The 17,066-nt window shown below is 37.8% G+C and overlaps 1 protein-coding gene across 1 annotated transcript in view; it reads left to right on the top strand.

Annotated features, from left to right (window-relative positions):
• Positions 1–17,066, top strand: part of LOC136260468 (ultra-long-chain fatty acid omega-hydroxylase-like) — a 50,089-nt gene that overhangs the window by 19,129 nt on the left and 13,894 nt on the right. The window contains exons 6-9 of the mRNA XM_066054201.1: positions 4,228–4,290; positions 6,928–7,057; positions 13,752–13,808; positions 13,905–13,992. Coding sequence (XP_065910273.1) covers positions 4,228–4,290; positions 6,928–7,057; positions 13,752–13,808; positions 13,905–13,992 — 338 coding nt within the window. The remainder of the gene's footprint in view (positions 1–4,227; positions 4,291–6,927; positions 7,058–13,751; positions 13,809–13,904; positions 13,993–17,066) is intronic.

Here is a 17,066-nt window from a genome sequence, read left to right on the forward strand (position 1 = left end):
TAAAGTGCCCTATAGCTACACAACCAATTTCAATTGTATATAAACAAGCTGCATGGGCATACAGGCTAGTACATCAGTGTTCATAGAATGAAATACCTTAGTACAAAGAACGTACACAGCAAAGCAGTCCGAAACCGTGCCAACTAACCAGCACGTCTCTGTTTACTTTGCTAAGAATGAGTTCTTATCCTTCCATTGTCTGAATAGTCAAACACACAAGAAACAAACAATTAACAGTGTTCACAGAATAAAATACCTTAGTACAACCATACACAGCAAAGCAGCGCGTTAAGAAATGCAAGCGATTAAACTGTGCCAACTAATCAGCATGTGCCTGTTCTACTTTGCTAAAAGTGAGTTCTTATCCTACACCCTTCATCTGGAACAGTCAGATGCACTCAAACACATGAGAAACAAATGCACCGGCCAGCAGAGCAGCCAGCACAGAAAATCGAGTAGCACAAACCAACTAAATTTTTGCCAGGAAGCCACAAATGTGCTATCGCTAATAAATTTACACCTTGCGTTGTCAGCAAAAAGAACTAGGGACAAAAAAAAGTCCATGAGTGTGTTGTACATACTGTGGTTGGTGAAAAGGCACATCTCGGGACAAATCAACATCGAACAGTGAAAAATCAAGCCCATAGCTATATCCATTGTCGAGTTATGCACTTGGCTGAAGGCATCAGTTAGTCAGGATAAAATTCTGTTAAATCGAAAATTTAAAAATTCCATAGAAACTTTTTGGAAGGGTTTAGGGTTGGTCTAAAGACAATTTTGGGCTTGGCTGTGCCTAACCAATACCGCCAAGTTGTCATGAAGGGAAATTGAGGCTGGTTGTAGGGTGATATTTTTGGCTGGAAAAGCCCAGTTCTGCATGATCCCTACTATACAGTACTACTTTACTGTATGGTGATGTCACAATAATGGTAGCAAGAATGGCATGTCTAACAACCATACTAAGTAAGTAGTTCTAGACATAAGTTAACAAATGGCTGCTAACACACCCAAATATACTTTCCATACCGATTATGCAGCATCATGAGTACATCAGTTCCAACTGCAAGGCTTTTTGCTACCTCCATCTTTTGTTCTTTTACAGAATACCCTATTGTCAACTACAAGCAGCCTTAATCATAACACATCTTCGTGACAAACTATTTTATAATTCTATAGTATCTTTGGTAGCTAACTCCAAAACAAACATCACAAAAGTTTAGTAATTACCAACAACGCAATCTGATTGGTTTTACCTGTTTTCTGTAACACACTACAAATTTTGAATGCTAGAGTGACCAGACCCTTCCTCTTTTTTGCGAAGGGATGGGTGCCGCCAGACTATTTACCATTCTGCCACTATACTGTCAGTTTCTCATCTCACTTAATTTCTACCTTATAAATGGAAGTTCAGCTTACTACACCAGAAGGTAATTTTGTAAATCTATCCATGGAAAATCTAGTCCATTCTATGTGCATTGTATTAGAAGTGTGCAAGTTGAGTTGGATCCTGAAAAACAGCTAAAAATGAAAAGTGGATTTTTTTCTCAAGAGAATTTAAACATTTCAGCCAACCAGCTGCAGCTGATTAAAGGTGACAGTAAAGGTGTTGACAACAGACACATGTGGCTTGACTCCATTACAAGTTCAGGAGAGGGTTGCAATATACACTAGACTTTTATGGCTTCCCATAGGAAATGTATGGTGAAAATTTAAATAGACCGTAAATATTGTGTCTGGCATTTGAACAAAAAGATTTTGAAGTATGTTTAGTGGGTCAAGCAGTGCTACAAAAGAGCAAGATCGCTTGTAATTGCATTTAAATGTTTTTGAGGATCCAGCTCAACGCATACATACTATAGAGTACTACATTCCACTTATACGAACTAGTTGAATTTTCTGCACATGTCAGGTAATCTGTTTAATTATCAACATAAAAACCAACCATACATGATTGCATTTCAAGGTCTCTTTATACATGCAATGTTTAGCAACTAGCTAGCTAATATGAAATACAGTATTTCAAGCTATAGTACAAATGTCTTTTAAATCTAGTTAGTTCTTCTGTTTACCTTAGCTATACAAATACAAAAAAAAACAATATCTAATCCAAAACAGCCCAGCTGTGAAAAATAGAAAAACGATGTGATATCGAAGGTAGTGGCTGCAATAGATACCACCACCTTTGATATCACTTCTTTTTCATATTTGGAAGGCTGCACCCTTTTTCACAGCTGGGGTGTTTTGGATTCAACAATCATGGGTAGGTGTGCTTACTGCTACATTGCTTGGCACCTAATATTCAATGGTGGGTCATCAGCAGTGTAGAGTGTAGAGGCAAGTAAAACAATACCTCTTTTTTGCTATGGCTGTTTTAACTGTGTAAACCTATAATAATGTACAATGAGAAGAGCAACCATCAAACATTAACATCCATGGACACATATAGACACACAATGTGTTGTAAACTGTTTATATTGAAGCCATTCAGATTTATTGTGTAATCATAAACAAATCATGTCATTGTTAAGGAGCAAGTGTGCCATTAAAGTGGCAGTCTTTGTATATCTGTTCGACAATTGTAAGATGTTATACAATAACATTGCTGTTACAACTGGACTGGTAGTGATATGTGAACACAGGTTGTTGTGTAGTGTAAATTACTCCCAGCTGCTTGTTTATTCCTTTAACAGCCGTAGAATAAAATCTGTGGATAGTTTTTAAGATAGTTTTAAGATTGTTCTCCCACCCACTGACACAAACGTGGTCTTGTTTATGCGATCTTGAATGGCTTCACAATGAAACAAATTCGTTACTTAAAAACATAGGAACATGCAGAATCATTCCTTGTTCATCCAACCATTTTATGTACATTTACAGGATACAAAATGCTTTCCTCTAGACAACATATAATTAAAATGCTTACAACCGTCAGTGGCCAGTGGCACTAGCACAACTGAAAATAGTGATCTGTGTTTTGTTTCCAGATTTATCTTGACAAATTTTCTATTTTATGTTGAAATGGCAGTCTCAGGAGTCATCACAACTATAGCTTGTCTTCAATCATCATCATCAAGAAGACTAAATTATCTATCAGAAACTTCATGATTGGTAGCTTGTTTGGCTGCGATAGTGAAAGACTTGATTTGACCATTGTTGCAGAAAACAAATCTACCACTCATCTGACAAACCTCATATCATTTTATGGCCTTTGTTCACCATGTGCCTCTCAACTACCTGCATCACATCTTACCATATCATAAGGCCTTGGAGCCATTTTTGTACCTGGAGCAACTCTTCCAGAGTCTCTGTGCTTCAAAAGGTATACCTCAGTCCAATGATGTTCTATTAATTCCTGTGCCACTGATTCTAAGGCCTTCGTGCCATTGCTGTACCATCCTATTGGGGGTTATTGTTCTTTTAATACTTGTAGCTGCTTTTCACCTCCATCATTCCAATGTCTGTTAATTATTGAAATCATGGATAGTCAGGTTTGTATTGCTTGTGGCAAAATTTTCTGGTCAACATTAAATCACTATATGTGATTCTAAGTTAGGGGTATCACGTATCAGTTAGAAATCTCAGCTTTATAGTCTGAAATGATTCTGAAAATTCAACCACTCTGATGTTAGCAATTAAGAACTGACTTAATACATAGTACATGTTTTGTATTATTTAGCAAGTGTAGAATTTTTCCAAGCACCAGCAATGCTGTATTATACAAATAGCACAAAGAGATGTTGAAAGTCTCAGTGGTTTAAAGCTTGAAACAGCCCTAAGAAGCTTCCCTAGTGGGATGATGCATGAATGGCAAAGGACATAGAACTGGCTGTGTGGGATAAAATGAGAGGTAACAGAACAGCTATGCACATATTGTATGTAAATACCCACATGAATCTATTAAGAAGCAAAATGCATTATAGGGCTGCAACAAATGTCAAATTTAGTATCCAATATTTTAACGAACAAATATCAAACTATTGCATAACATTTTGATTAGTGAAAAAGTACTAGAATTTAGCTATGTGTTGCCACATACTTGGCCACTTTCTCTCTGAAATATATGCAAAATTAATGGTGGTTGTCTTTTTACATGGCACAACAAGCCATCTTGTATAAAATATAGCTAATCAAATAGCATGTGTTACCGTACCAGTTTAGCAGAAGAATGTGTGTACATAAGCACCAACTGTACAAGTTGCTACTGTGTCATCACTTTGTGTATTATAGGGATGGGATGGATTACTTGAAGGCAGTTAAACAATTGACAGATTTATTTATGGCTAGAGCAACGTAAGTTAATTGTGCATACATATAGTCACAGAACAGTGGTACCACTACATTAAGAGCCTATGCATCAATGTATCAAATAGTAGAATATGGTAGGAATCCACAATGAATGAGGTTTACACCTGTTTTAGAAAATGATGTGTCATCTTTGAGACACCATAAACACTAAAACGGTGACAACTTCTAATATCAGATCTCCTGCTGCCGTAGATTCTATACCCTAGTTAACTCTTCCTCCCTCATATCAACCCTCACTGAGGTCAGCTGATAGATCATTGTGGTTACGATATACCTCTACTATTTGTTAAATCACTGATTAAGTTTTTGGCGGAACAACTACAATAAAGTTATAGTCAGAATCAATGATTGGGTGTACATAATTTGAAGCATTGTGTTTTATCAAACCTTGCATGAACGTTGAAGCATCACAAAAAGCAAATGCTTTATTTAAAGTGTTATTGCATGTCTATAATAATTAATAGGTCTACTGATTACAGTGTACTTATATGGGTAGTTGGAAAAGGCGGATATGGTCTGACGCGGACACGGACATTTTCAAAAAGCATTTTACATTTATATAACAGTTATTTTTTATACCTAACGCTGTTTTTACAGCAGTCTTCGCTTCCGGACCCAGGCATCGATTTTGTGAAAGAGCTTATCCATTTATAGCGCACGTGCGAAGGACTAGACCAGCACTCCACAGAATGCCAAAGACCATATAGTGTTGTACACATGCTCTAAAGTCTAATACAGAGTTATATAGTTGTAGAGATTAGCTTATATGCCCCATGCAACTTAGCTTAGCAGGCCAAATCCACAATCTTACACCTTTTAGTATAAAGCGCAGGCACTTATACCAAGTGTGGAGGGTTTCATGCTAGTGTATCTTTCGCACATGCGCTTATATATGGATAAGCACTATGACAAGATTGACTCCTGGGTCTGGAAGTGAATGCTGGTGTAAAAACAGCATTAGGTATGAAAAATAGCTGTTATATAAATGTAAAAATGCTTTTTGAAAATGTCCGTGTCCTCATCCGACCATATCCACCTTTTCCAACTATTTTATATGGTTAAGTGTGCCAGTTCACCTTTTCCTTTCTATCCCACTGAAGCCATACATAAATTAGGTTACATTGTTGCTCAACCTCGAAAATTTTGCCCTCAAAGTATTTAGGCTATATGGTATGTTAAAACTTGTTTATTTTTAAAATTCCACTTTGAATACCATTCCTATATAGTAGAAGGCATGGGAGACTAAGGGGCTGAAGTCTCCCATTGGTTGGCTGATGCTAAGTCTTTTCAGAGTAAGATCTGGCCTGAATTATATTTCTAGGAGTGGAACTAAAAACCACAAGATAAGACACAAGATTAATATACTTTGTTTGAGTTTGATCCTACTATGGAGAACAATTATCTATTCTTTTTTGTTGCATAGTTTAAAGTACACAAAAAAAATTGAAATTTTCAACTAGAGTAGGGACCATAACACATTGATGAAAAGTACTGAAACAAGTTGGAGTAGTGCATGATATTAAATCACAATAAAACAATAAGAAGTGTTATATCCCTACTGTGCTCAAGATAGAAATGCGCATGGGAGTATATAACACTTAATTGTTTTACTATTTAATATCATGGACTACTCCAACTTGTTTCAGTACTTTTTATCTATGTCCCTACTCTAGTTAAAAATCCCAAAATTTTTGTGCAGTTGTTTGTTAAATTTTATTTGTAAATTATACTTATTATGACTGGTGAACCAACGCATACCACATCTGAAATGGTGCCGCGCATTATCGTCTGAAAAGTGAAGTATCCATTACGCTTTGTTGTCAGCTATGTTCAACCCATTCCACAGCATTTCAAATCAAGAACAGCACCTCTGCAATCCCTGCATACCAAAAGGAAGAAATGGTGCTGCACACCCCAGTTATATCAATTATCATCTGAAAAGTGAAGTATCCATTACGCTTTGTTGTCGGTTATGTTCAACCCATTTCACAGCATTATGAATAAAGAACTTGAAAAGCACCTCTGCAATCAAAATAGCCACTACAAAAAATACGGACGAATTTATTGTATGTACTGCGGTATGCCAAAAGGCACCTCTCAGGCCAAAGCAATGCCGAACAGCAAGCCTGTAGCCTTAGCTGTTATCGAGTTACGCTTGTCTGAAGGAATCAGTTAGTCAGTAGAAAATTCCATTTTTTTTAAATTCCATAGCAACTTGTTGAAAGTCTCTAGGGCCGATCTGAAAGCTTGTTTGGGCTTAGTTTTACATAACCAATGCTGCCTCATCGTCGTCAGGGAAAATTGAGACTGGTTTTTGGGTGATGTTATTTCGTGGGCCATGCCCACTCCTTTGTGGTCCCTGCTATACAGTACTATTGTATTGTATGATGAAGTATTGAAAGTTTTATCACATCTCAATCTATAACTTGTGAATCTTATCACTGTGCCAAATTTCATCAAGTGTCCACAGACTCCACACACTCTTTTGTACTTTTAATAATTAAATGAGGGAGAGGAGAACAATTCACCATGGTACTGAGTACTACTACTGTAGTGTATAACATATTATGTTTTTAGAATTACAAGGTATGTTGCGTTACATCTTTTTATTATTGGTCATAGTAATCCACTCCACATATTTGACTGGATATACTTCAACACCACTGCTGGTCGCCAGTTCCTCCACTATTCTGATGTTGTTCATAAATTCTCAGAAAGTATAATAGTACAAAGAAGAGAAGAATTGTTGAAGGTAGATGGTGTATGTGAATATGTTATCACATCACAGAGATCAAAATATAATTATGTGACTGGATATGCAAATACCCTGAAGCTTCCAGTACTACTTTTGCATGAGGCTATCACAAGTCTGGCGTTTATAGTCTTCAATGATTTAGAACTTGTATTAATGAATGACTAGACTTACCCATCTAGGCCTTTAGTAATCTCCTAATTATGCCATAAATGATTCAACAGTACTGATTAAAACATTAAACTTGTGTAAATGAAATTCTCTGTGATATCTCTAGGATTTGTCCATTTATCATAGCCAAATGTAGCCAGAACGTATCAACTGCTGACCCAAAATCAAATCTTTCAGGCATGTATATCTAACGTATCCAGTGGTTGCACTCTTCCTGGCTTAAGTGATTGATCGCTCAGCACGGACTATTAGCCTGCTACAGATCAGGAAGTGTTACGTATTAGCTGTAACATATGGCATTTGGGCTTTTGCCTGATATGTATGCCCTCATGCCCATGTTACAACTATTAAGTGTGACCACATTTTAAACACGACAAAAACAGCAAAAATATGGGATTGTATAGGAGCAATCTCAGTACATTCATCACGCTTTTCTACTTATCCTATGGTATATGTATCACCATCGTGTATGACAATTTCAAGTATTAGGCTTTAAAGTGTTTGACATGCTTAGTTGTAGTTTGAACGGCTAAACTCGTTTGACTATTATTTCTTTTTTGATTTGTATTTCCCATAATTGAATACTTACTTTCTGGTATCTGACAATGTTCTGTATATATACATGGACATATTTGCTGATCCAGTCACATATCAAGACACACGGTAGTGTGTTGTGCGGCCCAAGAAGCCGGCGCGTAACACCCGTGAGTATATTGACAGGAAGAAAGAAAACGCAATTTTCGCACCTCCGTAGCTCTGTGCTGCCTTGATGAAACAAGACAATTTTTGCTGTGGACACTCCCTCCAACTTCAGCACCCCACATTCCAAATTTGAGTGAAATCGCTTCAAGCGTTCCCGAGATATGCGACTTCAAAAATTGGCTTAGTTTCTTCATTTTTTTTTCTTCTTATTTTTCTTCCTCTTTTCGCACACTTACAAAAACTGCTATAAAACGCGAACGTCATATCTGATCGCCTTGAAATGTGGCACACAGAAGGAGGGTATAATGGCGCATCTCTGTACCAACTTTGGCTGGAATACGATAAACAGGCAAAGAGTTATGAGCGATTATTCACGAAAAATAACACCAATATGTTGTCACGCCTACAGGGTAAACCGCGTATGGGAAGAAGCTGAAAATCGGTGGATGAATAGGTTAACTATTGAACCTCAAACCTTTTGTGGTTTGAAAGAAATCGAGCTAAAAACCAGGAAGATACAACGAAAAAACCAACAGTGTGTAACAATTATGCAATCGAGATTAGCTAATAAAAAACGACTGCTTGCCACGCCTACCAGATAAACCGCTTGGGGTAATGCTTTAAAAATCGCTGTACAGATGGAGTTATCATCTTAGAAAGGCTCTTCAATGGTGTAGAAGAATCAGACTTAAAGCCACGGAGTTATAACACAAGATCCAACTTGGTGTAGCAAGTGCGAGATCGAGATACTCTAATAGAGCAGTCATCCTAATAGAGCAGTCACCTGAAGAGAATTCAAGAGATCAGCTAGAAACAAGTAACCTGTATAGAGATCAGCTACAAACAAGTCACCCTGTAGAGAAATCAGCCACAAACAATTCACCCTGTAGAGAGATCAGCTAGAAGAGTTACCTTATAGGAAATTCATGCAACTATAGAAAGAGATAATTCAGCTAGAAGAAATCACCTTGTAGAGTTCAACTGCAAAGAAACCACAATGTAGAGAGTTCAGCTACAAACAAATCGCCCTGTAGAGAGATCAGCTAGAAGGAGTTACCTTGTAGAGAGTTCAGCTACAAAGAAACCATCATGTAGAGAGTTCAGCTGCAAACAGATCACCTGTAGAGAGTTCAGCTACAAACGAATCTCCCTGTAGAGAGATCAGCTAGGAGAAGTTTCCTTGTAGAGAGTTCAGTTACAAAGAAACCACCATGTAGAGAATTCGTTTACAAACTAGTGACCCTGTAGAGACATAAGATAGAAGAAGTTACCTTGTAAAGAGTTCAGCTACAAAGAAACCATTCTGTAAAGAGCTCAGCTGCAAAAACAATCACCTATACAGAATTCCACTACAAACAAATCACCCTATAGAAAGATCAGCTAGAAGAAATTACCTCGTAGAGAGTTCAGTTACAAAGAAACCACCATATAGAGAATTCATTTACAAACTAGTGACCCTGTAAAGACATCAGCTAGAAGAAGTTACCTTGTAGAGAGTTCAGCTACAAAGAAACCATCATGTGGAGAGTTCAGCTGCAAACAAATCACCTGTAGAGAATTCAGCTACAAACCAATCTCCCTGTAGAGAGATCAGCTAGAAGAAGTTTCCTTGTAGAGAGTTCAGCCACAAACAAATCACCCTGTTGAAAGATCAGCTAGAAGACGTTACCTTGTAGAGAGTTCAGTTATAAAGAAACCACCATGTAGAAAGTTCAGCTACAAACTAGTGACCTTGTGGAGACATCAGCTAGAAGAAGCTACCTTGTAGAGAGTTCAGCTACAAAGAAACCATTCTGTAAAGAGCTCAGCTGCAAACAAATCACCTGTAGAGAATTCAGCTACAAACAAATCACCCTGTAGAAAGATCAGCTAGAAGAAGTCACCTTGCAGAGAGTTCAGCTACAAAGAAACCACATTGTAGGGAGTTCAGCTAGAAGAAGTTTTCTTGTAGAGAGTTCAGCTACAAAGAAACCATCATGAAGAGAGTTCAGCTGCAAACAAATCTCCCTGTAGAGAGTTCAGTTAGAAGAAGTTACCTTGTAGAGAGTTCAGCTACAAAGAAACCATTCTGTAAAGAGCTCAGCTGCAAACAAATCACCTGTACAGAATTCAGCTACAAACCAAATCACCCTGTAGAGAGATCAGCTAGAAGAAGTTATCTTGTAGATAGTTCAGCTACAAACAAATCACCCTGTAGAGAAATCAGCTAGAAGAAGTTACCTTGTAGAGAGTTCAGCTACAAATTTAAAGAAACCATCATGTGGAGAGTTCAGCTGCAAACAAATCACCTGTAGAGAGTTCAGCTACAAAGAAACCACCATGTAGAGAGTTCATCTAGAAGAAGTTACCTTGTAGAGAGTTCAGCTACAAAGAAACCATCATGAAGAGAGTTCAGCTGCAAACAAATCTCCCTGAAGAAAGTTCAGTTAGAAGAAGTTACCTTGTAGAGAGTTCAGCTACAAAGAAACCATCATGAAGAGAGTTCAGCTGCAAACAAATCTCCCTGTAGAGAGTTCAGTTAGAAGAAGTTACCTTGTAGAGAGTTCAGCTACAAAGAAACCATTCTGTAAAGAGCTCAGCTGCAAACAAATCACCTGTACAGAATTCAGCTACAAACAAATCACCCTGTAGAAAGATCAGCTAGAAGAAGTCACCTTGCAGAGAGTTCAGCTACAAAGAAACCACATTCTAGGGAGTTCAGCTAGAAGAAGTTTTCTTGTAGAGAGTTCAGCTACAAAGAAACCATCATGAAGAGAGTTCAGCTGCAAACAAATCTCCCTGTAGAGAGTTCAGTTAGAAGAAGTTACCTTGTAGAGAGTTCAGCTACAAAGAAACCATTCTGTAAAGAGCTCAGCTGCAAACAAATCACCTGTACAGAATTCAGCTACAAACAAATCACCCTGTAGAGAGATCAGCTAGAAGAAGTTATCTTGTAGATAGTTCAGCTACAAACAAATCACCCTGTAGAGAGATCAGCTAGAAGAAGTTACCTTGTAGAGAGTTCAGCTACAAATTTAAAGAAACCATCGTGTGGAGAGTTCAGCTGCAAACAAATCACCTGTAGAGAGTTCAGCTACAAAGAAACCATTCTGTAAAGAGCTCAGCTGCAAACAAATCACCTGTACAGAATTCAGCTACAAACAAATCACCCTGTAGAGAGATCAGCTAGAAGAAGTTATCTTGTAGATAGTTCAGCTACAAACAAATCACCCTGTAGAGAGATCAGCTAGAAGAAGTTACCTTGTAGAGAGTTCAGCTACAAATTTAAAGAAACCATCGTGTGGAGAGTTCAGCTGCAAACAAATCACCTGTAGAGAGTTCAGCTACAAAGAAACCACCATGTAGAGAGTTCATCTAGAAGAAGTTACCTTGTAGAGAGTTCAGCTACAAAGAAACTATCATGAAGAGAGTTCAGCTGCAAACAAATCTCCCTGAAGAAAGTTCAGTTAGAAGAAGTTACCTTGTAGAGAGTTCAGCTACAAAGAAACCATCATGAAGAGAGTTCAGCTACAAACAAATCACCCTGTAGAGAGATCAGCTAGAAGAAGTCACCTTGTAGAGAGTTCAGCTACAAAGAAACCACCATATAGAGAGTTCAGCTGCAAACAAATCACCCTGTAAAAAAATCAGCTACAAACAAATTACTCTGTAGAAAGATCAGCTAGAAGAAGTCACCTTTTAGAGAGTTCAGCTACAAAGAAACCACCATGTAGGGAGTTCAGCTAGAAGAAGTTACCTTGTAGAGAGTTCAGCTACAAAGAAACCATTCTGTAAAGAGCTCAGTTGCAAACAAATCACCTGTACAGAATTCAGCTACAAACAAATCACCCTGTAGAAAGATCAGCTAGAAGAAGTTACCTTGTAGAGAGTTCAGCTACAGAGAAACCATCATGAAGAGAGTTCAGCTGCAAACAAATCTCCCTGTAGAGAGTTCATTTAGAAGAAGTTACCTTGTAGAGAGTTCAGCTACAAAGAAACCATTCTGTAAAGAGCTCAGCTGCAAACAAATCACCTATATAGAATTCAGCTACAAACAAATCACCCTGTAGAGAGATCAGCTAGAAGAAATTACCTTGTAGAGAGTTCAGCTACAGTACAAAGAAACCACCATGTAGAGAGTTCAGCTGCAAAGAAATCACCCTGTAGAAAATTCTGCCACAAACAAATTGCCCTGTAGAAAGATCAGTTAGAAGAAGTTATCTTGTAGAGAGTTCAGCTACAAAGAAACCACCATGTAGAGAGTTCAGCTAGAAGAAATTACCTTGTAGAGAGTTCAGCTACAAACAAATCATCATCTAGATAGTTCAGCTGCAAACAAATCACCTGTAGAGAGTTCAGGTACAAATAAATCACCCTGTAGAGAGAACAGCTAGAAGAAGTTACCTTGTTGATAGTTCAGCTACAAACAAATCACCCTGTAGAGAGATCAGCTAGAAGAAGTTACTTTGAAGAGTGTTCAGTTACAAAGAAACCACCATGGACAGTTCTGTAATAAATATATGTATTATATATATAATTTGTACATTTACTGATAAAATCAGAAATATTTAAGGTACATCTGCTTCATCTTTTCTTCTTCCTGTGGTAAAGAAAAAAAGATAGGTTAAAAAAGTCCCAAAGCAGGCCTATGTACAAATACGAAAAGAAGTGAAATCTAATCCAAAACAGCCAAGCTGTAAAAAAAGTGTGCGACCCTCAAAAAGGCTATGGTGAAAAAAGATGTGAAATCCAAGGTGGCGGCCAAGAAATGGCTGTGATGGTAGGTTAATGGTAAAAATTTTAATAACGACAATTCAATTTAATTTTGTGCCAATTGACCAAACGGCACCAAAATTCACCTGAATTGTTGTTATTAAAACTTTTACCATTAACCTACCATCACAGCCATTTCTTAACCGCCACCTTGGATTTCACATCTTTTTTCACCATAGCCTTTTTGAGGGCCGCACACTTTTTTACAGCTTGGCTGTTTTGGATTAGATTACATTAACATCATGTCATATCAATATTATCTGACCAATAGTTACTACAAGACTTAGTGTCAGGTACTAGGAATAATTTAAATGAAGGTGTTGAAACAAAGGAGACCATTTGATGCACAAGTTTAATAGCTTTGCTGTTTTGTATCGCTAATTAAATTTGCATGTCAAGTGATAATCTCCTTAGCTAGTTTCATTACTTTTTACCCTTCCACTTTTGTATTGAATTCTTCACACACCTTTCAAAATGTTTTCATTTCACTAACTTTTAGGCACAAAATCATCATACAGTACGGTAGTACTGTATACTAGGGATCATGGAAGTTTAGGTTTTTCTGGCCAAAAATATCACCCAAAAACCAGCTTCACAATACCATCCTGGTGCCTTGGCAGTATTGGCTACCAAGCCCAAAAGTGCCTTCAGTACGACCCTAAATGCTTTCAATAGATTTTTACAATTTTATGGAATTTTATACTGACTAACTGCCTGCCCAGGCAGACAAGTGTAACTCGATAACAGCTAAGGCTATACAGGCTTGGTTTTTTCACTCTTTGACATCGCTTCATCCCAAGACGGGCCTTTGGCATACCACAGTAAATAGGGGGGAAAAGGGAGGTCGCCTACACCTGCATATATACTAGTGAACAATTAATCCCTAATTCAGTCTATACCAAAGACCATAACTGAATTAGGGATTAAATGTTCACTAGTATATCTGCAGGTGTAGGTGACCTCCCTTGTTTCCCTACTTTTATTATGATCCCTAATCAAACTTAAATTTTTCCTTTTGCTTGTGTGACTAAAACCACCATGAAGTTACTATTGCTTATATCTCCTTTAGACTTCAAAATCAGCAAAGAAACATCTGGATTTTTTGGATATTCTTCTATCAGCAAAGGTACAGTATAATTACAAGTATCGTGTACACTTGTTGAATGTTAGTTTGAAGTAGCTTTGCTGTGTTAGTGCAATTTTTGTCCAATCATAACTGTAGGATGAAAATGGTGAGGGGTTGACAGATACAGAAATTAGAGAGGAAGTGGATACTTTCATGTTTGAAGGACATGACACTACTGCATCAGGTAGAGTTGAAATTTTCCCAAGACCTGCTGTTCTTCAAAAATAAACTCCCATAATTAAAAGTAACTTGCTTTCATGTGATCACACATTTTTGGCGTAGACATGTCATCCTCTTTTTTAGCTCGGTGTAGTGATTGTAATGGTTAAAACAGTATCATTACTGCATCAATAGCCAGTAAACAGCTGATCCAGATTTGCCATTGTTGGATTTTGACGCCATCTGCTGCAATTCTAGCATAGACATGATCGAGCCAGTGCTGAGGCATGATTGAGCCAGTGGCTGATTAGAATTTCCTTCACTCGAGACTCCCCAGCCTTCTCTCCAATGCATAGGGATAGTAATTATTCCATCAGTAAGTCAGTTGTTGGCAAGAATGCGTGCGTATCTTTTGTTATTCGTGACACGAATTTCCATTTATTTGAAATCTACCGGACTTCAAAATATATATTCTTCAAAATTTAAAACCTCTATAATTCAGATTTTGCATCATCTGCAAAATTTTCTGCTTTGAAAATTATTACAGTACACAATTTTGTATAGAGCATATGTAGTAAGTAGTTGTATTATGTGCCTGAGCGATTTTCCTCCAAAGTTAATTTACCCAATTGAAATTACTGATTTTGGTTCAACAGCGAGTAGTTTCAGATAAATCTTATTGTGTTTATTAAACACCTGTAGTGGTGTAATTTTTCTTTTAGGGTAGTTATCTTGTCATTAAAGTGGGTGTAGTATCCACATGGAATATTTGAATAATGTACTGTATAAGCAGAAATTTTGGCGAACAGGCGTTTGCTTAATAATTTGTATTTGGTGAGAGTTTAATTTGACGAAATGTAATGTGGAGCCCCACATGCAAGCCCGCATGGAAGCAAATTGTATAACTGGCCTCTCATTTACAAAAGATGTATGTACGTTTACTTCGTTGGCCTGCATACTGGAGAGAGTTTCATGTGAGACGGAGAACCCATGACAGTGTAGGCAAAGGAAATGAGGTGATTGGGAACATTCTCCATGCCAAGTAGCTAGTTACAATTCGGCTCCGCTGCATATTTCTCAAGGTGTATCTTTCTCGAGCGGTATCTTTGTTCGGCGAAATAGTATAGGACCTCCTTAATCTGTGATATTTATACAGACAATCGTAGATTTGTTTGATTAACCGCTGGCTGACTTCCAGTAGTACGTCGATCTAGATACACCACCTTACTTCTTCAGTGCTTGATCTTTCGCTTGTTCAATTGGTTAAAATATTAGAAACACTAATGGTGAAATTTAAATTTGGCAATTTTGTGAGCATCCGCCAATTTGCCAATTTTAATTCCATGCCAAATTTCTGTTCATACAGTATACTGAAACACTTGTGATAGAGCTACATGTGTAGCACTAGCTTCCAGACCCACAAAGCAGTAAGCTGGGGCAAACTTAGGATTTCAAGAAAGGGGTGCTACCAGGAGCCTTTTAGAATGGATGGGTAAGAAAATGTTAACTGGTTGATGCAACTAGCTACACAGTAGTACACTCAGCATGTGAAGCATGCTCTATCTAGAGGGGGTCTGGGGGCATGCCCCCACAGGAATTTTTTTTGCAAATTTAGCCTTCTGAGATTAAATTTGGTAATAATTTTGACTGAAACACTATATGTCACTTTAAGTGACTCACAATGCTTACAGTAACCAAAGTGACATCATTATTCCCTAGCAGTTGTAATACTAGCTGTCATATGTAGGCATGCACAGCCAGTAGCTTAACACAGCCATGCAGTAGCTTAAAATCTGTTTTTTTACATCTTAAAGAAAAGAAAGGAGGAAGAGAAATGATCAGCTAAACGTGATCAATACTAAACAAATTTGCCATTGTGTTCTGAAGTATAGTATATGCTTTACAGTCTCATGGCTCACACTACGTATATTGTCCAAACACAGAAGTCTTGTGTAGTATGTGTCAGTGGAGGGGGCAGGTTGGCTCAAGCACATGTATACTTCAGGATGTGTAGCATATTCCAGCTAGGGACTCTGGGGGCATGCTTTCCCAGGGAATAAGATTGAATCTGGAAGCTATTTTTATCTAAATCTCCCTATTTAAAGTAAATATAGTTGTAGCAACTTTATGTAGATGCCCAAAAAATTTATTATACCGTAGATTCCTTAAAAATTCGGCAGAAATAAATTAATTCCGTTCGTGTCTGTCCGAACAATTAGGAAAAAATGCACCGACACGGTGATATTGTCGAATTTTTAGGGATCTATTCCTAATACAGTCTGCACGCTTCATGGCTATGTTATTTGCGATTCTGAATTTCTCTCTACAGGGACCACAGGAATGCCTTGAGGCGGAGCTGACGATACCACAATGCACACTTGGCCGCAGCACTATATACTATGATTGCCTACATTATCCAGGAGAGATGGTCAATGTCATTACTACATCGCTTTTGAATACAACCACTCAGACGTAATATCAGTTAAGGAATTCAACAAGTAATAAAAATAGAAACCGCAATCAATACTAAACCATCTCGTGATAAGTCACGATGCTGCTTGAAGTGTTCCATGGCTTAACAAAGCATTATCTGAGGGTGTATCATGTTACAAGGAGATGCAGTGGGGCTAGGAGAGATTTTATTCTGTGAACAGAAACGAAGATCGTTTTGCGGTAGCCATGTCACACGATGATATCGTTGGGCACGCTCCCTGAACAATTTCACACTTGGTGCTTCATCCAGCATTGAGGTAGCATATTGTGTGAGATCACTGGGAATCCTCAGTACTCAGTCCAGAGACCTTCGTCAACTAGTGCTCCAAGTGCCAAAAAATTAGCACGCTTATAATTAGAAACTTTCCTGCGCTTGCTGAAATTTAGAGCACATTGCGTTCAAAGCACTGGGAGTGCCGAATATTTAGAGATGCCGAAATTTTAGGGAATCTACGGTAATTACTGTTTTACTTGCAAAAAGAAGCATTTCAACCCAAGCATCAAGTTTGTAGCTACAACTGAAAATACCCACTCTATAGTAAACAGAAGTTGTTTTCAGAATTGATTTTCAAGAAGAATAATTGAAATGATGTTTTATATGACGAG

Source organism: Dysidea avara, chromosome 7 (genome assembly GCF_963678975.1).
Source record: "Dysidea avara chromosome 7, odDysAvar1.4, whole genome shotgun sequence".
NCBI classification, from domain to species: domain Eukaryota; kingdom Metazoa; phylum Porifera; class Demospongiae; order Dictyoceratida; family Dysideidae; genus Dysidea; species Dysidea avara.